Source organism: Vidua macroura, chromosome 2 (assembly GCF_024509145.1).
Source record: "Vidua macroura isolate BioBank_ID:100142 chromosome 2, ASM2450914v1, whole genome shotgun sequence".
NCBI classification, from domain to species: domain Eukaryota; kingdom Metazoa; phylum Chordata; class Aves; order Passeriformes; family Viduidae; genus Vidua; species Vidua macroura.
This window is the reverse complement of record NC_071572.1, coordinates 102157952-102182246: the sequence shown is the minus strand read 5'-3', so window position 1 is coordinate 102182246 and position 24295 is coordinate 102157952. Positions and strand designations below refer to the sequence as shown.

The following is a 24295-nucleotide window of genomic DNA, read 5'->3' as shown; positions in this document are numbered from 1 at the left end:
GGTTTTACTGTGGGAGCCAAAACCACATATTATATCAATATTTGTGAGCTTGGGAACATTGAAATAGGAGAAGGCCAGGAAAAAGAAGGAAGCAACATTTTAATGGAGAAGACAGAGCTAATTGTTCTGATTATAAATTCTGTATTGTACTCAGACAAATGTAATAACCATTTATTACCCACCTTGCTTTTAACTCCTCCCCTGTTTTTGTAATTTATACTTTTGCCTGGCTTGACTCATCATGAAAAATAACAGGGACGATTCACCTTAAAGCACCAATTAATTTGCACCTTTGACAGTGACAGTACTGTTATAAGTTATTTAGTATCCAGAAACCAAGAAATTATGAATAGTCTAGAAAGATGTCCAAGATGTTAGCACTGTGATTTTTGCAGACAAGTTCTGGAAGGTTCTCACCAATATCTGTAAGCACAGAGAAGTTAGGAAGCATTTAATGTTACACTCCTGCCCCAGGCATTAAATATGGCCCCTCAGAAGAGAGTTGGGGTGCTCTCTCTGTATCATCCTCTCTTCATTATTTCCAGAAAGCTATTTTAAAAGTATCTGTCCAGAGGACGGGAAAACCATTTCCTCGCCCCTTTCAGATTCTACATGACATTTCTACATCAGTAATTTAATTCAAGATCAGCCATACAAAGCGCTATTAGTGTAATGCCTGATAATAGCTCAGATGGCAGAAGGTGCCTTAATGCAAATATCATGTTGCAGGAAGCAGAATGCTTTACAATAGCTGCTTTGTAGCTACTTAGGTATAGAGCACTGTTCTCTTGATTAGCAAACACTGTGTCTTCATTTTGAATTAGTAAAAGATGCTAGAACTGGAGCCATCAAGCTGTGGGGACTGTATTTTCTTATATATGGCTGATAGTAAAAAATTAGAATAAAAATTAGGCAATAGGCTTTAATCAAACTCTCTGTGATTTTATTTTATAGATTGTAAGTCTAAACCCACTGGGCTGAAGGCATATAGACTGTTACTGGTTAGATTATGCCCACTGAAAGAAGAAAGGACTTTCAAATTTACTCTGAATTTGATGACAATTTTATTTCCTTTCAAGATGTTAAGCTTGTTCCTAATAAGTGTTGTCTGAAAGCAAAGTTGCAGTAGTGGTCCCAAACTTGACTGTAGAAATGTCATCCAAATAATTTCAAGATGTGTGTGTACATATATATATTTGTATATGTATATTTTTTAGAAGCCAAATTATTGTAGTGCTTGTGTGAAAATCCCAATTTAAGGCAAGACCTATAGTCTATATAGTAGCAGAGTGAACAGTGATCTCTTGTTCTCTCCCTCATTCCCCATTCAAAAAAATCCCCCTACTTTTCTGAACAGAACAGGAACATTATTGCAGGAATGGATAGTTTTACTTCCCATTCAGACATTGTTTATTTCCTGGGATTTTTTAGTGTTTGTGTTGGTTGTCTTCAACTTTTAAGACTGTATATGCTTACTCTTTCCCAGTGCCTACTGCATTAAAAGTGGTTTTTATTCCAACTACCTCTATTTTATTACTTTCCAATATACTGCAGTATCTGCTCTTGGTAATTGTCTTTTCCAAATTCAGCAGTGACATCTTGGCTACTTGACAATGGTGAAAATTTTCAAAGGAAGGTAATCTTATATATTTTTTAAGACCTTTTGACTGTCTTCATCTTTCGTGATTTGTCTCCTGCTTTGTCAGCATGTGAACTGTTGGCACCTGAGTTCCTTCAAGACTTAAGAGTTTTATTATTTCTTATTCGTATGTTACCTCAGTGGTCTTCCACTGGTTCCTGTAACACTTCCTTTGCATTGTGTTACAGAGCTTTTCTTTCTCTCATTCTCTCTTTCTTTCTCTCTTTCTCTCTTTCTCTTTTTCTCTCTCTCCATCTTTCCGTCTTTCTCTCTTTCTTTCTATCTTTCTTTCTTTCCATCGAGAGTTCAGCATATCCAGAGCAATATACAAATAGTAATATGGAGAAGCGAAGATCAAAAAGGTAATATGTAATTGAAGAAAAGGTGCCGACTTGGGTCAGTAGAAGAGAATATACAGGACTCTGAATATGAATACATGCAATGAGATAAAATTACTAGTTATATTTAAATTTCCATGGCAGGAAAATTGTTTGAGCTCAGTTACATCCATTTAATTTTGATTATGTCTGTTCAGTTGTCTTTAGTGAATGAACTTCAAACATCCCACTTGGTTAATCATAGCATTGTGTAAGCATTCAGACAAAAGCATGCCATCTGTATTAATGCAAATAAGAAAGTTTAGGAAGTCAATCTCCATTTAGGATAAACAAGAAAAGCTACTGAGATACTGAGTTAGTGTAAAGCTCACAAAACCATGTTGAATCAAAGTGTAATAATAATAGTAGCAGATATTAAAGAATGAAGTAGAAACAGCAGAGCCACTTGAGTCACTTCCCAACATTGACTCATTGTTGGATTTTTGAAGACCTGATAAGTTGAAGATTTTAAATATTGTCTTTTATGGTATATGATGCATTTATTTGTGATTAATTTTTCAAATGCGTTTTTGGACATTATTACTTTTTGTCTCCTCAGCATCCTTTGGGAATACTTTTCAAGTCTAAAGAATGCTTTGCATTAAGGGAAAAACACTTGTTTGCTAACAGTTTCCTTGGCTCCCTGAGTTCTTATGTTACATGAAATATTTAAAAAATAATTAAGAGTATATTTTCTCCATGATTTTGTAGACTGAAATAGATGAGAAGCTAAATAGGATTCTTAGTTCTTGTTTTATTTTATTTTATTTGAAAAATTTCAAGCATTGTTGATACTTCTTGCATATAGTGTATTTTGTCTTTTTTCATGTTACCATGTACCTTCTTGAAGTTTGTTGTTGCAAATATGTAAATCAAAGAGAATAGGTATTTTAACTATATTTACAAATATGTATGGCTTCCAACTTCCCACTCTATTTTTGTAGCAATAATAATTGATCCTATATTCATGTGATCAACAGTATCCTATTGAGCTACTAAACTGCTGCAATGCTGTGAACTTACTAAGTTTTTTGCACTCTGATTTTAATAAGAAGCTGGAATATATGAATTTCTGGTATGTTTACATGCATTGGTTAGCAGTGTTTGGTGATGCGATTTGATTGCCAATAAATGGGTGTGCAGTGCATTTTGACTGGAAGTTTGGTGTCCTACCTTGGTTATTTATAGCTACTGTTCTGGTCCTCTGTCATACTTACCCCTCCCTGCCAAAACTTTGGATACCAAAGGGTGTCTTCATTGGCACTGGGAAGCTAGGTGTGAGCAACTGAACCAGGGCCTTAATTTCAGATTAGGGGAGGGGGGGAGGGATGCACAGTGGCTTGTGACCAGTACTATTGAAGAGAGGAGTAATCTATATCTAAGTATTACTTGAAAAGATCAAGATTAGTCAGGAGTTTTCAGCAATCAGTGCAGCTGTTGTTGCTTAATGGCATTTCACAATGTCTGATTACTGGTTAGAATCAGTAATAACTGTGGCAGGACATAATGTGCCGAGTCTCGGGTGGATTTATCATTATTTAATCTGTATTATAATCTCATGCTATATAATAAGAAATAATCTGTGTCTTGTATTTGCCCAAATAAGATTTCTGTGTCCACTGAAACCTGGAAATTTCAGCAGAATGCTGATTGTTGTTGGAGCCAGGGTTATATTATGATTTAATGACTTTTCTTGGCTTCATTGGATGACCTGGCCTAGAAAAACATTTTGAAGTAATAAAGCGTCTGTTTGGCTCCAAACTAATGAGAGAAGCATTGCTCTTTGCATAAACTGTTCTTTAGGAAAAGCCATGGAGACCTACTAATAAACCTTATTAAATAGCTTAAGCAAGCTTGAAGGAAACAGAAAACAAAGAAACTATTCCCTTCCATGTGAAGTGAGTACATTAAAAAAAAAAAAAAAAGGCAAGCGCAAAGGGTTTTTGCCTCCCCGCCATGTGACTTGCAGCCTGCTGCACTTCAGTTACGTCGCCTCTGAGATATGTTAAAGTGCAGCTCAGTTTAATGAAGGAGTGGATAGGACAAATCAAGGCTAGAGACAATTTACGGCAGGGACTGGGTAAGTAACTGCAGCTGTAGATAAATGTTTACTAACATTGTGCAAATGTTGTAATGTCTAACTTGTAGAATTTAAAAGAATACTCAGAATTGCCATTTTTTAGTGGTCCTTTCTCTGTTTTATTTAATTTGCAAGTGTTGGTGGTACATAGTATGCAATAGATTAATGCATAATACTGATAAAGGATTTAATTTTATTTTTCAGACTTTCTACAACAAAACAAATAACTTATTTTCTTGTACTTGTTTTAAATTCTTTGCCATGTATGTAACTGCTTTGTCTATTTTAATGCAGTGCTCAAAATAATTTCAGTAGGAGTTAGCTGATAGTTTCTGCTGCCTTTCCGTTATTTTGATTATTTTTCTACTGTTTAAGGAGAGGGGAGAGCAGCTTGTACTCTAAACCTCCTTGGTACAGTATTTTCAGATTTCTAGAATCCAACTCTAGAGCACTGAAAAATTCCCAGCATCAACTTGTTCCAGGAATTCATTCAATTGTCCTAGTAGGGTATGATTTCAACTGTTTACTTTTGTTCCCTGTGCCTTTTTTATAAAGACTTGTATGTGTTCTTATACTGAGTTGATATAGTTGGATATAAAAAGTGCTGTTTTAAATTTTTGTGTGCATAAATTTATGGAAATATATTATTAATATATAAGATAGTGAAATATGATGACAGCTTTTGTGGTTGTTTAAGACTTCCAGGCATTTGATTTTGATATGTTTTTGTCTCTAGCAATTGGAATGGACTTTGCAGTTGCTATGATGCAGTTATGAAATAGGATTGCAGTCTTAGTCAAATAATAATTTACAGAATGGCTGTTTTAGCATTTCAGTGCCTGCCATTTGAGCATTTGAATCTCAGTGCATAGACAAAGAGCTGAGAAGGGGTAATGATCAATGTAGATTCCAGACACCTGTACCGAAGCCTGATTTGAAACTTGGGAACTGTACAAGGAAAAGCACACTCTTCTGTTGCTGGTAGTGCATTAAAGAAAATATTTTTAAGTCTTGCCTTGTAAGGCGTGTCATCCTCTTGCATCATCTCACAGGGAAGAGTACATTAAATATCATAGCCTGTCGTGATTTTTACTATCTGGATTAATCAGGATGTGTTATCTTTTTCAGATAATCACTCCATTTAGGAGACTAATATTGTGTGCTGAGAACAGAAAAGAAATGGAGGACTGGATAAGCTCTCTGAAATCCGTTCAGTCCAGAGAACACTATGAGGTAAGCTGGCATCCCTCTTGCTGCAACCTGTTCTAGCTCAACAGATCAAGCTACAGGACACGGAACTGGAGTATTCACCTTCCTTAGTGTGAAAAGTGTGTCTAATGTCAGAGTGAAGCTTCATCTTAAGAACTTCACTAGCAAAATGAGAGCTTATTATCACACTTCGGTTTAGAATTTTGGAGGGAGAGCAGGCTAAATACCCTTTGGAAAATCCTTTTGGGGAGCATTTCACTGTCGTCCCCTGTAATATGGAACCGTGCGTAATGTCAGTGACCGTAGCTGTGTTCTGTACTTGCAAATTTGTCTTAACTTCTCCTTTACTAGACCGCACAGTTTAATGTGGAACATTTCTCAGGGATGCATAACTGGTACGCCTGCTCCCACGCCCGACCCACCTTCTGTAACGTGTGCAGAGAGAGCCTCTCTGGAGTCACTTCTCACGGCCTGTCTTGTGAAGGTAAAACTATGATTGCTTCCCCTTGGTTATCATGCTGTGTGTGTAGACAGATGGCTGCAAGTTCAGTATGAGTAATGATCCTGAAAATAATAAGTAACAAAAGAGCCTGAAGGGAGAAAACTCTACATGAAAGTGACCTTCCTCCAGGCAGAGGGACTCTGCCTCACCGTCCTGTTGCTCCAGGTGCCTATTTCAATAGAACACTTCTCCCTGTCGCACCAACTAGTTTGGAGTGTACAGGGTGGAGGGTTTGCAAGAAAAGATAGGATTTATTTGATTTGCACATCAAAAAAGTGGAACCGGATAGTCTTACTGCTTTGCAGAATCAGCATTTCTCTGAAAAAAAAAATCATTATGGTATTTTCTGCCCCAAATCTAAAAGCATTCTTAACACTGAACAAAGTGTTATGACCCTTGCCCTCCAATTCTTGTTTTCTCTATTGCTGCTGCCTGATCCTGCAGTACACATTGATTTACTGCTTTAAAAATTCTCTCATGCTGTGAGAGGGTAGAGATGCAGATGACTGCGTTTGATGGTTCAACAGGGGAAATCTAGCACAAAGAAAAAGGAAGGGTGGCTAAGACTTCAGCATTTAGCTAGAAATTATATTTAATTAACAAATAATTATAATATGCCTGAAGCAGCTTATTTTTTTATTCCTGCAAGTTCTGTGGAAAAGTGGCAACAATTCTGCTTGTGTTAGGAGACAGCAGAAAATAAAGCATCTGTGTGACCTTATGAGATATATGAACGGTAGAAATATTTAATTACCAAAATAGCTGACTGCCCAGAAAAGAGTTACATTTACACTATTCATAATTTGATTTCTTTGGAAGTATGTAACTCAACTGCAAATGCATTTCTGTTATTGATGCTGTTATAATACTTGAGGATAATAATATGTATTAAGGAAATCTTAGAAAGGGAACATTAAGCCATTGTCCTGAATTGTCCATGCTTTTAATGTAGCTAATGGTGCAGTTGCCAAGGAACAGGACAAACCAGTTTTGTAGAAATTAGAAGTAGCATAGTTACTTCCAGCCTCTCTGGTGTATGTTTTCCACTGTGAATAAGTCCTTTGGACACTTTAAAGGCAATTATGGTATTCTCAATGCCTAATATTGACAGATGGAAGTATCATGTGCTTAACTAAAATGCAGTTGTACTGCCTCTGTGTACAAATACAGTTATGTTTGCTCGGGCAAAGGAAAGGAACGACTTTCATAAAGAATTTATCCATTCCTAAGTTAATATTATAGCTACTTTAATAGGATAATTTATCAAAAATTATCAGTGTTAATGTCTGTAGTCCACAGTTTTATATTTTTCCAGTGTCTAATTTTGCATCTAAGTATGTTTTTAATATACAGAGTGTTGTCATTAACTTTACATTAGGGAAGTTCCCATAATTTCCAGATTTGGAGTTTGTCAGCTTTCTGTATAACTTATGACAAACTAATGCTGCATTTATCCACATTCTCATTTTTTAAAAATAGCTTGTGAAAGTGATTTGGATTTCCTTTCACTCTTCCACAGTTCCATAATCATGTATGACCTGGAATGTTTTATATGTAGATACTGTGATACTCTTTTGTCTATTAATAAGCTTATCTCCTCTTACTTCTTAGCTTCTATTTTATATCTATTTTATTATTTTTTTTAAATAAAATAAGATCTTTAGTTATATATCTAATCCAAATAATTTGACATTTGACTCTTACTGTAATACTTTATACTTTCTCTGCAATTATGTATACATGTTAAAACCCATCATCCTTAATTTCTTCATCTAAAAAATGCATTTTTGTTTGATACTTGCTCCTACTATGCACACTACTTCTAATGCATTTAATTAACTATTTTTTTCTTTATCTTACCTGCAGTAGCAGTCTATACAGTCTGAGAGGACAATCTGGAAAGTTTGGAGTCTTAACATTCCCCAGACTTGTTCTGTGCTGCTTTTCCCCATTACATAATTTTAAAAAAACCTGTTTAAATATTCATGCCTGGCTTTTCAAACCTCCAGCACTGCTTTATACTGGGAATCCATTTATATCTATACAAAATTCAATTATTTGTGTGGTCATTGGTCCCAGGCTACTCTATTATGCCTTGTATTGAAAAGATGAGAGGCTCTTTCAAGAGATAATTGAGCTCTTCCTCCTGTTAGTGGGTTGGGTTACTGGCACACCAAATTGTCTTGAAAGTAGCTTAGAGTCTTTGGGGTCTGATTCTTGACTCTTAACTATAGGTAAAAATAAACCCCATTGATGATACCTTGCAGCTTTTGATAATTTAGTTGTCCTGTAATATTTTATTCTCTTAAAATTGCTGTTTTCCTGCACAACTGCTTTTTTAAAAGTCTGACCACAAATCAAGCCACATTTCTTTTGGAGATGATGGGTGACTTTTTCTTCAGGGCACCTTCCATACCAGCAACCTTTGGCAAAGGTTGGCCAAATTCATTGCAGGCCACCCTGAAGACACTCTTAAGTCTTGTGGAAACCAGTGTAGAAAAAGATGTTAGGTTAGTACATTTGCTAGGTAAAATAGTGTGAACTTGCACCTTCTTAGAAGTCAAAGAACTGATATGTATATCAACCTCAAGATGTAAGTTATAACAAACCAGGCTTCATTCTTGTTACTACTCAACAAGCAACTGACTTCTAAAAAAATTAATCAGACTCTCCTTTGAGATGCAATGCTGTTCTTCCAACATGTTCTTTCTTTTGTCTTCTCAAAAGATAATCTACTTTTCCAGTGTTGTCTCTGTGTTGTGTTGTTCTAGCTAAATGACTGCTCTCTGCAATGTTCATTTAGTCTTTACTAGGACAGAGTAATTACAATCTCTGTGCCTTGCTTTAGGAATTATTCCAAATCAGCTGAATCAAGAAAGGGTTTTGGGTTTTATGCTCCTTAGAGTTTAGCTTCAATATGGAATGTTTAGGCAAAGAAGCTTAAAGAATGATATATCATTATCTACAGAAACTCTTTCACAGCTCTGTAACCTCAGTTACTCTGCATCAATACTGCATTTCTGTCTAAGTCATTGCCAGTAGAACACTGCGTTTATGATTATTCTCAGAAATTTATTTCTTCATGTAGCATTTTGTTTATCATGACAGGATCTTGATTGTTGAATATCAAGTATAGCTAATAAGTGGGAGAAACCTCTCTTAAACTGCATTCTCCTGTGACGAATTGCACAAACAATGTTGTAAGAACACTTTAGGATGATGAAGTCAATCAGTAAGAAAATACTGGGATTAAATTACCTCTGCAAATGCACTTTGTGCACTTTGCCTTTTTCCATTATGGCTGTGGGGTTTTGCCCGCAAAACCCTGTTGTTCTTACCCATTGCCCAGGGAATTGTATGGGCACTGCTTGCACAGTCATTGCCTCTGATACTCTTGCCACATTTTCTGCACAGCCTGGAGAGTGAATAGTGAATGAAGCAATAAGAAAGAGAAGGGATGTTTGTTGTTAAAGAATGAAGGAGTAGTAGAGAACTGTTCTGTGACTTTATATCACATGTACCCTTCTATGATGCTGGGGAAAACATTTAAATAAGATTTTTTATCAAATCAGTAGTTCTGCATTCTTTATAACCAGCAACCTGAATCACAGAAATGCTGTTTTCTATCACTGCAAAAATCAGTTGAAGCTGTTCTGAAGTCCCTGATGCTTTGAAGATATACAGCATTGAAAAAAAGTCTTAATTGTAGTAGTAGCAGTAGTACTGGGCATAACAACAACAACAACAACAACAACAATAATTTTAAAAGGCCAGGAAGAAATTAATATTGATGGCTAAAAAGCAGTATTACATTAGATTTTTGCCTTTTAGAATAAGGCAAATACCTGTTGAGGATTATTATGAAGCAGAGTTTGGCACAGCCCCATACTTATTGAGAACCATCCATTACATGCACTGACTGAGGGTCCTGTTCTCTTAGAGTGTACAGTCATACAACCAATGACTGCACACCTGCAGAAACTATATTGCAATGTTAAGTTTCCTGAGTAATTTAACTTTTCTCATATTTTAGCTTTCATTGGCAAAGTAATGGCAGTGAATTTCTAGCCATATGTCTACATGTTTTCCAAAAGATTTCAGGTATCAGACTGTTTAATGAATGGGATTCAGTGTAATCTGAGACAAAAGAAGTTAGGTCATAGTGGTAACTAATACTGAGGTTTGATTTAAAATTTTCCTTTCTTTGCTTGCAAGTTATATCTGTGTCTTAAGATTATTGTTGTTTGTAATATTTTATATTCAGACTAACATAAATTGTTGTTTCATGATACTGAAGTTGCAGGGGGGTGACTCAAAGAATCTGATCTGAGATTTGGTTGGTAGGTTATTTATAGTACTTACAAAGCAAACATTGCCTGTCACTTGCCATCTATAGAGTGGCTTTCTGTTGCTCTTCAGAGCCTGGAATTGATTTTGTCCTTGCCTTGTTGAGAAAGAAGCTGAATACAGGGCTCCTGAGATCAAGTTCAATCATAGCTCAGTAGGGTCTGAACATTCTATTACTTTGTAATTTGTAATTTTCTATTCCCCCTCATCCCTGATTTGTTGTATTTTGGTCTGATAAGCAAGTGCTTATCATTTAGGAGTAGGGAGCTGAATTCAGTGGCATATATTCTCTGAAACATTCAAATGGTTAAACTGCTCATGGTCCATCACTTGAAAATAGTCTTTATTTCTGTGAGATCTGAATAAATAGTCTTTATTTCTGTGAGATAATGAAGCCAGCTTCATTAGATATTTGGAAGTTATGGGATATTTGCATGCTTTGAGTCTGCATTGGTCTTGCTGCAACAAGTCCGTGCCTTTGTTAGGTTGGAGGCCATTGACCTATTTGAGTGAGTCCATAGGAGTAGCATGGAGATGATGAGAGGGCTGGAGCACCTCTCCAGTGAGGAAAGGCTGAGAGTGTTGAGATTGTTCAGTCTGGAAAAAAGAAGGCTTCAGGGTGATGTAATTGTAGCCTTCCAGTACCTGGAGGGAGCCTGCAAAAAAGATGGAGAGAGACTTTTTACAATGACACGTAGGGACAGGACAAGCGGAAATGGCTTCAAACTGAGAGTAGGTTGAGATTAGATAGTAGGAAAAAAATTCTTTACTGTGATGATGGTGAGACACTGGTTTCCCAGAGAAGTCGTGAACACTCCATCCCTGGAAGTGTTCAAGGCCAGTTTGGATGGAGCTCTGAGCAACCTGGTCTAATAAAAGATGTTCCAGTCCACAGCAGGGGCAGTTGGAACTCAATGATCTTTAAATGTCTCTTTCAACTCAAATAATTCTATGGTTATATGAATGCTGCTTTTTGAAATGACTGGGAGAGTTACTGTAAAAGCAATGAAACGTCTTTGTTTTCTTTCCTTCTCTTTCTTTCTAGAAAGTAAAAGGTGAGAGCCGAACACTTACTTTCACACATCTCCCAGAACAGTGAGGATTGCTCTCAAACTCAAATGTTGCTTACATAGTCTCAATTCACTTTTTAAATTGATCTGGCAATGGATCAGTGGAATTAAAATGGAAAATTTATTATTCACAAGACATTTTGTACCATGGCTTAATGTTTTTTAATGGTAGATAAGCGATGGGCCAAAGCCTTGATAATTTCCTGTCAAATATTTGTTTGAAAAGAGACTACTACTTCTGATCTACTGGCTAGTTCTCATAAACCTTTAATGGTCTTTGCCAAAATAATTTATATAATGCACTCTAAATAGAATTACATCATGGACTTCCAGTAGAAGAAATACCCATGGTTTGGGTGCATCAGTCTGTTTGATCTAATATGGTATCATTAGCTAGGCATATTAATTGAGTTAACAAAATTCAAATAGTTGTTAGGTTGCCAGAATGTCTGCCTAACTACACACTTGTGCTGGGTATTCCAATTAGCAGACTTTTCAAAAAGAATGCAATAACAAGTAAGATTCTTCCTGGTGTGATATAGGCTCTTAGAAAATTTTGTAATCCCCAGTATCTGAATAAAAATATCACCACGTAAACCCTTCACTTTCTCATGTTCTGAGAAAAGTGGGCCCAGCATGGTGCCCCAAAGGCATCTTTTGAGCAAAGAAACAGAGCTCCTGATTCAAAATACTTTTGTAAAACAGTCTCCCATGACTTCCTACAAATTTAAGTCGGATATCTGAGTCATGTTACCGGAGGAATGGAAAAGGCAAACCCATAATTAAAGATATATTGTACCTCACACCCGAAAAAATGGGATCTAATGTGGGCTTCAGGGCACATTTCGCATGGGCCACAGCTAAGCAGTTAAACCCAGTTTAATGACTTAAATCTGGAGTAATTGTAAACTGAATTTTCTTTTTAGTTGTTCTGTGTCATGCGTGCAAAACTTAAGTGACATGTAGCTGGCTATTTTATGGGATATCCATGTTTAATTTTTTAAAAAGGTGTGTATCACTGAAATACAGCAAATAACACAGGATATATGTTTATCTGTGTCTTGCAGTGTGTAAGTTTAAAGCACATAAAAGATGTGCTGTCCGAGCAACAAATAACTGCAAATGGACTACATTAGCCTCAATTGGAAAAGACATCATTGAAGATGAAGATGGTGTAAGTACTACTCATATTTACAGTATTTTCCAAAGCTGTTTCTTCTTTAGGGAAAAAAAAACAAAGCCCAACCACAGAAATATTGCCAGGTGACCCATTGAAGTTAATGGTAGGTGGCTATTTTCCTGAACACTATTCAAAGATTAACGTGGTATTTAGAACAAAAGTTGCATTCCTATCTCACAAGACAAGTCTAGCAACTGTGGGCACTAGATTACAGATGTATTACAAGGTTTTAAAGGCCACATGTGGAGAAACACTGCAGCTGGAGAATTGCTCCCAGAAGTTCCTGCTGCTCTTAAGCAAAGGTGGTATTTTGCACTGTTACCATGCTGTTTTGGCAATGTATTTTTGTCCTCTTTTCCTGGAGCAGTTCCCCAGGAGGCCCGTTTGGAATTCACTGAATTGGGAGGGGATTTTGGCAATGAAAGCAGGAATTTTAAAATTAGCAGGAGAAACAACAGAAGCTTTTGAGAGGTTGATTGTGATAAATGGACTATTTTTACAAACACAGCTGTGTATGAACCACTGGTGTGAAGCTTCTTAGAAGGCTGGTACTAAGTTGAACACCTGAGTGTCCTGAGTTGCCCATGGTATTAATGGGACAAAGAGTGCACTGAGTAAAGCTTTGCACTGCATTTGGGACTGCTTTAGAGAGCTGTGACTTACCAGCCATGGTGAGTGGGTAAGTGAAGCAACAGAGGAATTTTGCTGTCCTGCCTATTCTTATGAATTTCAGGTATTTTTAATTGGTTTGTGTCATGTAGTCAATGTAACTGAGTGGGAACTTGTTTGTATGACAGTCTCTGGACTTAATTGCCCTGTTGTGTTATGGTTTATTGCTACCATGAATGAGACAGGTCTCCCTTCTTCAGGTGTCATGTTTTCTGCCTAGTATGTGGAACAGCAGAGTGGTCCATTCATTGCAGTTGCCTTCTGAGCATCAGTGTCCCTTATCCTGGCTGACCAGCATACCTGTTTCTTTGATGAAAGGGTACACCTGTGAGAAATAGTTTAAATCCACCTATATTTGAGAGACAAAAGCCTTTAATTTCTCTTTCTGGCTACTTAACTCTAATGACTCCTTCTCCACAGATAGCTATGCCTCACCAGTGGTTGGAGGGAAACCTGCCTGTCAGTGCCAAATGCGCAGTCTGCGACAAGACTTGTGGCAGTGTTCTACGCCTGCAAGATTGGAAGTGCCTTTGGTGTAAAGCTATGGTAGGTGTGCTGAGCCACATCCAAGCATCTTGCAGTTCAACAGCTTTAGTGCTTGCCATTATTTTTGTTTTGTCGTTCCACAACCTGCTTTTGGATTAAGTAGTAGCAGGCAGCTTCTGCAAACTCAGGTCTCTCTAGCATTCAGAATTTCTAATGACTGTCCTACTTTCACAATCAATTTCAAATACACCCACAGATGCAGCTTTTCTTTAATAGGTGTTGTCATCTCCAATGTATTTTCTCTGCTTTCTTCTAGCTGTTAACTGAATGTTCAGGTGCCTGTTCCTTATGCCTAATAATCATATGTTACTTCCTTGTATTTTTTCTTGTAGCTATTACTCTATTATTCTTTTATTAATATGTTATATTCATATTTATTAATATTAATATAGTAACATGTTTATTAGTGCAAAATCTTGACTTTTCTTCAGGGCAATCTGTAGGATGCAGATTGAAATTCTCTAACTCACTACTGCTGTTTCCCTAATATATCGTTTTCTCTTAATTATATCAACTTGTCTAAAAAGATGGGTTTCTTATACAGGTCAGCAGTTGATTCATTGTTGAAGCTTCTGGCATATAGGTGTCCAAGGCTCTGTGAGTGAGCCATAGAAAATGATTGGCATCTCCAGAGGTGACTTGAAATTTAGGTGAAATGCTGCCACCTCTGCATGTGCCTCTCTTTCCAGTATCTGTGGAAAAGACCTTTGCAATATGGAGTTTATGCGACCCAACTTTGGGAGATGGGTCTGGCTTGGTAGGTGTGCTAGCTTTAATGCGAATATGTCTTCCAGAATGGCCCCAGTGGGCCAGGCAGGTTCAGAGCTATTGTTTTGCCTGCTGTCATCAGCACAGATCCTGGGAGCTTGCTTCTTCCTTCCTTGTGGATGGGGTTAGTGAGTCCCTTGAAAGGATGATTCTTATCTGCTATAGGGGTAGCTGAAGTTCTTCAAAATAATGTTTTGTTGAATTAGTAACAAGGCTCTGTGGTTGAACACTTGGAGTTTTTTCCTAGTCTCTCTCCTTTTCCCTCCACACCTAAATGTTAAATATGAGTCCATTTTTGTAACATAGATAACATAGTATCAGTTGTATTTTCACCTCAAAATTCTGCAGAAGGAAAACAGTTTTTTGTTTCTTTTGCAGGTTCACACGGCCTGTAAAGATCTGTACCCTCGTAAATGTCCACTTGGCCAATGTAAGGTATCGATCATCCCTCCAACAGCACTAAACAGTATAGACTCCGATGGTACGTAGTACTGTAGTGTGTTCAGTGGTACCTCTGGACTGCCAGTGACTATTGAGATCCATGCAAATAAACAAGGCTAAAATCCTTCAGCTGAGCAGGTGAATGCAGTCTGCAAATTTAGAGAGAAGTATAATTTTCTGTGCAGGTTTTTAGAGAGTTATTCAACTGTTTTTCAAAGTTGCCCCAGCAGAAATTTACTTCCATTTTGCTTATGACCCTTAGAAACATTTCAAGTGAATGATCAGAGTTCTCAGATAAAGTGGGCTGATGCCAGCCTGGCATACACCACTCCTTCTGTGACTTGTCAAATTTTGGATAATTTTGCATTATGCAGAGATAAGTTAGCTGAACAGCTCAGATCCAACAACTACTTTACCAGGCTTAAGAGAGGAATTGCTTCCATGGCTTCTCTAATTTTTTTTTTTTTTTAAAGAAAAGCAGCGTAAAAATCCTGCAATGCACAGATAAAACCCAGCAAATGCTCAAAACTCAGAGATGCTTTTTGATGGTCCCGGCTAGAGACACATCAACAGAGGGAGACTTAACTTCAAGGCAGAGAGTGGATTTAAAAAAGAAGTATCACAAAATCTTAACTGCTTTAATTTTATAGTTTGTGTCAATGGTAAAGTAGACCAACATCTTGAACGCAATTAAATGTATTTTGTTACATGAAGTTAGCAAAAGTAATTGTGTATGCTGTATGTATTCACTCTATTTATTTGCTTTGTGGTGTCTTAGACATCATGCTGTCATTTATTGCTTATGCCAGGAAGATTGTTCAATATGTGAAATTAGTTTTCTTGGCATTTAAATTAATTAATCAAACCTTATTTGAAATTAGACATTATGATAATGTGGAATTAAATTAGCATCCCTTAATGAAATTTTTTATTTGTAGCTTTAGTATTTTTTTAGTAATTGAAAACAACATAATCATTTTAATACTGCCAGAGACAAATGTCAAAACCTATACATGTGATGTCTGATTTTGGAGTGTAGCTGGGAAACCATTACCTCCATGGACCAGTCATGTTAGTGACAACAGTGTCCATTAGTGCTTCTGACTAAGGACCTTGTAGAGAGCCTGCTGTAATTAGTTAAGACCTGCACTGGCCTTAATAAGCTTTGAATCACAGCTGAAGGTCTTCTGTTGTTCAGTGATTCTGTTATACTGAATAGTATAAACTTAGTCTGAAAAAAAGGCTCCTATGTGACGTCCCACCTGGGAGGAACTGAGTACAAGTAACTTTTAAAATCTGTGAGTACTCTTAAAAAGCTCATACAGACATGAATGATCCAATTCAACCCAGTAAAGTTAAAGCAAAATAAGATTGAAAACCAAACACTTGTAACTGAAATATATATATTCAATTATGTGATAATAATCTGTGAAGATGAGACTTCAGAAGTATTCTAAAAGGTTAATAGCAGTTGAAAAACAATAAATCTATTGTCTTCAGGATTTTACTAAATCTAGGCACTGAAAATACCAGAAATAAACAAACAAAAAAAGAATTGGTAAATCTTATGCAATTATGTTTTCCTTGCAGGACTAATACTGAGTTTAGCATTTACATTTTGCATGAAAATATGTAGTCCTTTTGTCTTTCATCCCTATCTTCCTCTTTTCCATGATTTCTTTTTGTGTTGTTCATATTAGGAAACCTTATTTATTTCATTCTTTCTAACTATGTTTACAGGTTTCTGGAAAGCCACATGCCCGCCATCCTGTGCCAGTCCTCTTTTAGTTTTTGTTAACTCAAAGAGTGGAGACAATCAGGGAGTAAAGTTTCTTCGTCGATTCAAACAGTCGTTAAATCCAGCTCAGGTCTTCGATTTAATGAATGGAGGACCTCACTTAGGGTAATGACCTTGGAAACCTTGAGCAAGCCTTTCCACAAGGGAATTAGGTGCAAAGTATAGTGTTGTGTTCCCCTTGCTTTATAGTGTTATATCCCCTTGTTGCTATAATTCTATCACCAATATCTACTCTGGCTTCCTAATTAAAATCTAAGAGACAACAGATTTCCTAAATAAATTCCAGTGCATGAAGGGTTTGTAGAATAACATTTTCCTTCTAGAAAAGCTCAAAAATTCAAAACCAAAAGCTCTTGGCTAGCTTTGACTTCTGTTAACTGGTAAGGCTCAAAACTGTTACAGATGTTCAGATGTTTTCCTGTATCACAGGAACTTTGATTTTGCCTTTGTGCACAGTTGCCCAGGTGCTTTTCTTCCATTTCACATGCATAATTCTGATATTCCTCTAACCTTTTTGTGTGTAGCTGTGGAATAAGACTATTGTTTAAATGTGCTCTGTATCTTTTAAAATTCTGAACACAAATGTCAGCAGCGGGGTCTGCAGTGGGTTAACGGACAAGTACATGAAAAATTTTTCATCTGAAAAGTATATCCAAAATATGCTTTATGCAACATATGCAAATAGTCAAGAAAATGACCGTCCCAAAGAATTTGGAGGAAGAACACAATTAAAACCACCAGGCTCCCCAAAATCTAAGGGTTGATTGTTGGAGAGATAGTGATGAAATTTGCATAGTGGTGGCCTCAACTCAATCATCTTTGCACATTCATGAAGATAAAATTCGTGCCCATATTTCTGTTGCCTAACTCAATTCCACTCAGATATAGTGATGTGGTTAAATGGCCTAATAATACCAGTTATAGCAACTAGAAGCACTAATTTTTGTACTCCTAAAGATGCAGAATTATACTTAATGATAAAAAGTAGATGAAGCAAATCCACAAAAATTCAGTTCATGCAACACATAAATAATACAAATATAATTGGTTACAGCTGTGGATTATAAGAATTAGTACTGTGTTATGGACACATCATATTAACTCTGAATTGTAATATTCTTTTCATTATAACCCTGATAATCTGAGCTGAATCCAAGTCACTTTTAGCTAGCATTTTGTTCATGTAATAATAATGACATGTAACATTTGTCTTAATTGATTAGACAGTCTTTGAAAAGAGACAGTCTGAAAAATATGTTTGCAAGTTCTCTTCCTTCATCTAGCTCTACCATGACTGAGATGGCTCACTTTGATTTTGCACAGAAATTGCAGTTCATGTTGGGTACTTTTTTTAAGTACTTCTCCCAAACAGTTTCCAAGGAGAGGTCCTTAGCAAGGACTAAGGTCCTTAGTAGTCCATCAGGTCACACTGATGTCTTCTTGTTTTCTAGTTCATCTAAAAACCAGAAATGCATGCTGTGAGACAGTGTATTTCTAGGGGTTTTCTCCTTTTTCTCAGGATAGGAAAATTGCTCTGGTATCAACATTTTTCCCCCTTAAATATCTGCGTCTTTTCTTCTGAATAGGTATGTGCCCATCGTATTCAACTGACTTTATTTTCTCAAGAAAAATAGGAATGCCTCAAAAATTTGTGATCTTGATATGTTGCTTTTTAGAAATGGTTCAGAAATTATACATCTTCTGGAAAATAACATGCATTAAAAATAAATATCTTTGTTGTTAGTATTTTAAGAGTTTATACTTTCCAATTTTTTTCTTTTTTTTTTTTTTTAGTTTAAGTCTCTGTTGTTTTTTACCTTTTGCCTGCTTCTTCATATCTCATTTCCTTTTCCTCTGTCTTATCTTTCTGCATTTTCTGTCTCTCTTGTCCTCCTTTTCTGTACTGTCCACATGTTGTATTATGTAGGTGTTAAAAGTCAGAGAAAAGGAGGAAGAGCAATAGGAAGTGAAAGCAGCATATGACTTTAAGGATATAATATTAAATACTTGTAATATTTGTTGGGTATTGTTGTGATCTCCTTATGTTTAAGAATTGCTCTCAATGATCCTTACAGGGCTAACTAGCCCTGTGCCCACAAAAGCCCACTTGTATTGTGGAGCACATCCTGTCATTGTGTCTCACCCTCTTGTGAAAAATCCCCAGTGGTGCATTATGCTTCTAGCTGAAGTGAGAAGCATGGAGCAGTTGCAATTTTATCACTTAAATTTGTTTTTTTTTTTTTTTTAATATTAATAAAATCAGACTTATAAAATCCTGAAAACAATATCAAGGGATTTTTTTAAAGAATAACTTGGCATGTTATTTATCAGAAATGTCAGTATAAGTGGAATATACAGTGACAGATGGGCTGCAGATAGGTTAATTAAATAGACGGTTGTATCCCCATACCCCACAACAATAAAAGGATATAAAGATGCTGTGCATAATATTTTCTTGTAACAATTGCTAATGAATGTCACTGTTCTCTTGCTAATGGATGTAACTAGCTCTTCATTTTCTCTGCAGTTTGCGGTTATTTCAGAAGTTTGACAACTTCAGGATTCTTGTGTGTGGTGGCGATGGAAGTGTGGGTTGGGTCTTGTCAGAAATTGATAAGCTCAGCTTGCACAAGCAGGCAAGTGTGCATATTTACTTTCCTTGCCTAGACTGACTAGGCTTAATTTTGTGTGCTTACCTTTTCCTTGACTTGGTTCTTTGTTGTATCTCTGTGTATGGAGCAAACTCACTAGTTGCTGTTTAATGAAAGCTTTCACTGTAATAAACTGGCTGAGTTGTAGCAGAATAGCACAATTTGATTTACAGGCTTTAGACATCAGCGATGAAATTAACATTTGTTGATTGAAATAACAAGCATTTGTAACTACTTGTATTTTCTTTCTAGTTTTCAGTAGTAGATTTGTTCCTGTGTTGTGTTTCAGTGTCAGTTAGGAGTGTTACCCCTTGGTACTGGAAATGACCTTGCTCGTGTCCTTGGTTGGGGAGGATCCTGTGATGATGATACACAACTTCCTCAGATTTTGGAAAAACTAGAACGAGCCAGCACGAAAATGTTAGACAGGTAAACCTAAATGTGCATATGCATAATTTACTATGAGATTTAAATTGTATTTATTTGGGTTTCTGATGGCCTAAAATCCATCTTGGAGACTTGGTGTTCAGTGGGTTTGCTTTTTGAGTGCAGGTCTTAATCATGAAGGAAGCTGCAGTTGTGATGGGGACAGCTCTTTAGGCTGCTTTTTAAGCTAAAGAGTCAGAGGGATGAGTGGTTGATGGAACTGGGAAGTGTGCTGTCCAAATATGTTCAAAAGTTGACAGCTTATTGCATGGCTCAAGGAATTGCATAACTGCCTGTTACAAGAAGTTGTGAGCATGAAGAAATTGTTTCGATTCAAAGCTGATTTGAGCAATTTTAGGGGCTCCATGCATGCTTATTAAACACCATTCATGGCGGCATCTTTATTTAGAAAACACCTGAGCACTTTGTCCTTGGTTGTGGGGAAAACTCACCTTGTGTGCTTTCACGCTTTCCTGAGGCATCAGCTGTTGACAAGATGCTGGGCTAATTGGACCCATGACTAATATTTCTGTTTGAGGCAGTTTCTCAGTAAAAAAACTGAGATCTTCCCACTCCTTGTTTCATATAATGTTCATCCATAAAGGCAGAAATTCCCATTAAAAAAAAAAACAAAACCAGAGATGATGATGGCTGTGTTGTTCCAATGGAAGTCTAGCACTGCTTCTGAGAGGAGTATTTCTTACGCTATTCCTTTCTCTCATGAGTGTCTCTTTCCTTGCTCTAGTTCCAAACACTTGAATGTCATCATAAGGGATTTTACTTTAGGTTATTTTAATGAAATAGAGAAAAAAAGCCTTTTTTTATTTTAAGCTTTTCTGCAGACTACTTAATTGCTTTACAGCAGCGTATGTAGAGAAATGCTTGTTACTGATCCTCAGATTCTGAAAAACTTGTAGCTTAAATCATATTTCCCTTTTTCTGTAGTGAAAAAATACTTTGTTTCATTTTTTGGTCTAATTTCATTAGACTTGCTCCCAAGGCCCATCTGCAGTGATTACTTGCTCTTTTCAGCAGGCTTTGAAGGATGTTGTTGCTATCAGTAGTTTCATACTCTCTATGCTGTCAAGTGCTGTCCTGTACCACACACAAAAAAAAATATATATACATCAAAGAAGACACTTCATCATTTGCTTTGTTTTCATGCCTGCCTCCTCTAGTTGAGATGGAAAGCTAATGTCATGTTAAAGATTTTTCTTTAGCAAAATGTCTAGTTTCCTTTGACTTCTGCTGTATGTTTACACAAATTCTTTTATAATGTGAATGCTTTTTTCCAGAAAATCTTTATTCCCTATATTGAATGCCCCATGAGATTTTCACAGATGAGACTGATAATCAAATCACTAAAAAATAATCTGAGTAATAAAACAAATGATTACATTTAATCTCTAATTTAATAACTCTTTAATCTCTGTAATTATTTCACCCATATAGTTTACAACTACAAATTAAACTGCATTTTTTTATACATAGCTATTCTGTGGTGTGACAATGAATTTTCTTTTTGTTAATATAGTGGAGAGAATGTACAACTAAGTCTGGAAACTTATGTTTCTTTCAGGTGGAGTATAATGTCATATGAACTGAAATTACCAGCAAAGCCTTCTATTCTTCCTGTGACTGCAGACGAATCAGAGGAGTGCCAGGTGCACTTTTACTTTTGTTTTGTTGTTTTGTGTACTTAACTTGGAGCTTCTGGGATGACAATAGCCATAATTGAAGCATTTGTGTGAAAAATAGATGTTTGGTGATCTGCTAACTGAACTGAATTAAGGCCTTTTCTTGCTGTGTATCTCAAGTAAGTAAGGTTTCCAGTTCTATATTATTTAACCTAGAAGGAATGAAGGTAAGGAATTTCTAGCAATGCTGTCTGAAAAATTTCTTCCTGGATATATATGTGTATTTTAGTATGTGTTAGAACGTGAATTTATAGCATGTTAAACAAGAATGTAATCTAGTGTCATATTATTATGAAATATAATACTATATAGTATACTATATACTATATATATTTTAGATAATTCTTATATTTGAGTATATATTATATATAATTGTGTATATAATAATATGATTTAGTGCTATGTTACTGTACAATAATATATATGCTATGATAATAAACAAAAATACTTATAATACTTTTTTTTAACATAAAAAAGCAAATGTCTGCTATGTTGAGTTTGGATTAAGCATTGAGAAAAAGCCCCCAGCATTCTGGAGGCAAGGGTTGTATTCCTAAAGAAAGACAGAGGTGTTTTACAGCTGGAGTCTGATCAGGTGACATCACCCAACTTTCTCTTTGTTCATTGAGAGAGCTCAAAATCCTAAGCATCATCAAAGAAAAGCTAAGTCTGTCTTCCAGACTAGATTTGTGCTTGTACTAGCTGATGAGGTTTCAATTTTGAGAGAGGGAGATGCTTTAATCAAATTAATTGGCATGAAAAGTCTGACTGAAAATGAGAAAATAATATATTCCCAAGAAAGTTAATGCATATCAACTGTAGCTCAAAAGTACTTGAGAAGCTATAATTAATCAGCAGTCTCTTGAACAATTTAATAATTCAGGCTCTTTTAATTGGCAAGGAGGTTATAACCTTTGATGGATTGCTGGATATAGAGATGCAAAAAGGCTGGAATTTTAAGGGGGTTGCTTTACACACAGCTCTCCTTCTGGTGTCAGCAATGCAGATTAAGGCTTTATCGCCTCTAATTTTTCAAGAGAGTTAAAATTTTCAAGTGTGTCTTCATCATCATTTTGTTCCAGTTATTTCTGGCTTTGAAACTTTTTTAGACCCTTCTGAAAATGGAAGGAACTGCTTGCTCATATAAAACTGCTTTTTTAGAAAATGTATTCTGTAGGCTATATTACCTGTCAATACTTGAGTTGGACAAAACCATTTGCTTTTGATTACCCTGTTAAATCTCTATTTTAATGGGTTTTTTACATTGTTTACTGAGTTAGGCTATTTCAGAAAAAATAATAATTAACCTTATAGTAGGTGTTGGATTATACCACAGTTTGAAAAGCAAATGGAAGTACATATTTGATTCTTTTATTTTTCCCTTTAATACCTCCTGCATTTTCAGGAGACTAATTCCTATTGGTTTCCAGAAATCTTGTACTGATGTTTGAAAAACAGTAGTTCATTCTTACAGATCAGATGTTTATGTTTTGTTTTCTCCTTTGAAATGAAAACTGATTCAATGTCAGAGTCCTGTGATGAAGGCTGGGTTTTAGGAGAAAAAAACAGAAGTGGTATATCTGCCTGTTCAATCAAAGACAAAAGCATGCTAAGAGGTTTCAAGAGATTCTTAAATGGAGCTGTCAGAACTGTATTTATTTTTAGCTTTGGATTTGGAATGTTATTAGAATTTTCTTTTAAAATTGAGGATTGGATCCAAAGCTATTTTGAGATAGGATATGGTGTGTGAGGATGCATTTTTGATCCATTCCAAGTACTCCAGTTCCCGAGTATTTTGTAATTTCTCATTTTTAATGTTCTTGCAAAGAATAAGCCCTAAATGGTTTGCTCCTTGAGGACTAGTTTTGATAACATTATACCAGTTTGACAGTCTTTGTCAGTTATAGTTCTTGGGAAGTGAGAGCCCACCTGACAGTAAAGTGAAAATTCCAGATTATAACTGCCAACTTTAGACTTGTTCTTATTGAGCAATTTGTTTGAGGAAAGCTTTGCTTGTTTTGGAAGTAAAAGATATTAGATTATAAAAATGTAGGTTGTTATAAATATGAGAAGGTAGATTCTTTTCTTCCTCACAGACTGATTTTAGCCTAGAAATAACTTACTGTTTTCTCTACAGGAGAAAAAGAACTGTGGATCAAGTTCTCAGATGCAGTCTAACTTTGAATATTTAACATCTGAAACAAAAAATAGAGTATGCACATAGAATCTTTATTGCCAGACACTTGGCCTTGTATTAGATCTGAAATGGAAATCCTGCTATTTTTGAGGTGTTTAAACTCACTACTTGGTGTTAAACTGCTGGAATGCGTGAAAATTGAAGTTTCTTTTCTCTCTATTTTCAGATATCTGCTTATGAGGATTCAGTTGCTGCTCATCTTGCAAAAATTCTCAATTCTGATCAGCATTCAGTTGTCATATCATCTGCCAAGTGAGTCAATCAGTTTTATGTACAATGTGGGGGATAAATTCCTTGTGTAACATCATCACCATAATAGCATTCTGTCTAAGCCTGCGTTTCTTATGGATGGCCAACTGGCTTGGCTTAATATATCTTGATTTATATCTTTTAGAGTGGATGTTCTTTTCTGCGAAATTTTTAGATGGTACAGTTGTAATGGATGGCGTAATACTAAATGTAAAAAGTAATCGCACAATATCAATATAAAATGATGTTAAATCATTCCAAATCAGTGCACGGCTTAAATACAAAACTTACTGTTACTAATGTATAGATGTGATCTACTTCACACTGCATTTCTTCTGGCTATTTTTTGAAAAGCATATGTTTAGAGGACAAACAATTTCACCAGTCTGAAGCAGTGCTTTAGCTTAGCTAGCTTTGTTGTAGCCCTCAGTTCAATCAATACTGATTTA

The 24295-nt window shown here is 36.1% G+C and overlaps 1 protein-coding gene across 2 annotated transcripts in view; it reads left to right on the top strand.

Annotated features, from left to right (window-relative positions):
- DGKH (diacylglycerol kinase eta) overlaps positions 1-24295 on the top strand; it is a 148724-nt gene that overhangs the window by 92927 nt on the left and 31502 nt on the right. The window contains exons 5-14 of one of the 2 annotated variants that reach the window (XM_053969869.1): positions 5225-5329; positions 5657-5789; positions 12292-12398; positions 13494-13619; positions 14766-14868; positions 16569-16731; positions 19154-19262; positions 19567-19706; positions 21283-21367; positions 23764-23849. In XM_053969869.1, coding sequence (XP_053825844.1) covers positions 5225-5329; positions 5657-5789; positions 12292-12398; positions 13494-13619; positions 14766-14868; positions 16569-16731; positions 19154-19262; positions 19567-19706; positions 21283-21367; positions 23764-23849 — 1157 coding nt within the window. Of the gene's footprint in view, positions 1-5224; positions 5330-5656; positions 5790-12291; positions 12399-13493; positions 13620-14765; positions 14869-16568; positions 16732-19153; positions 19263-19566; positions 19707-21282; positions 21368-23763; positions 23850-24295 lie in introns of those variants that run through there. The other variant, XM_053969870.1, reaches the window with a different exon arrangement.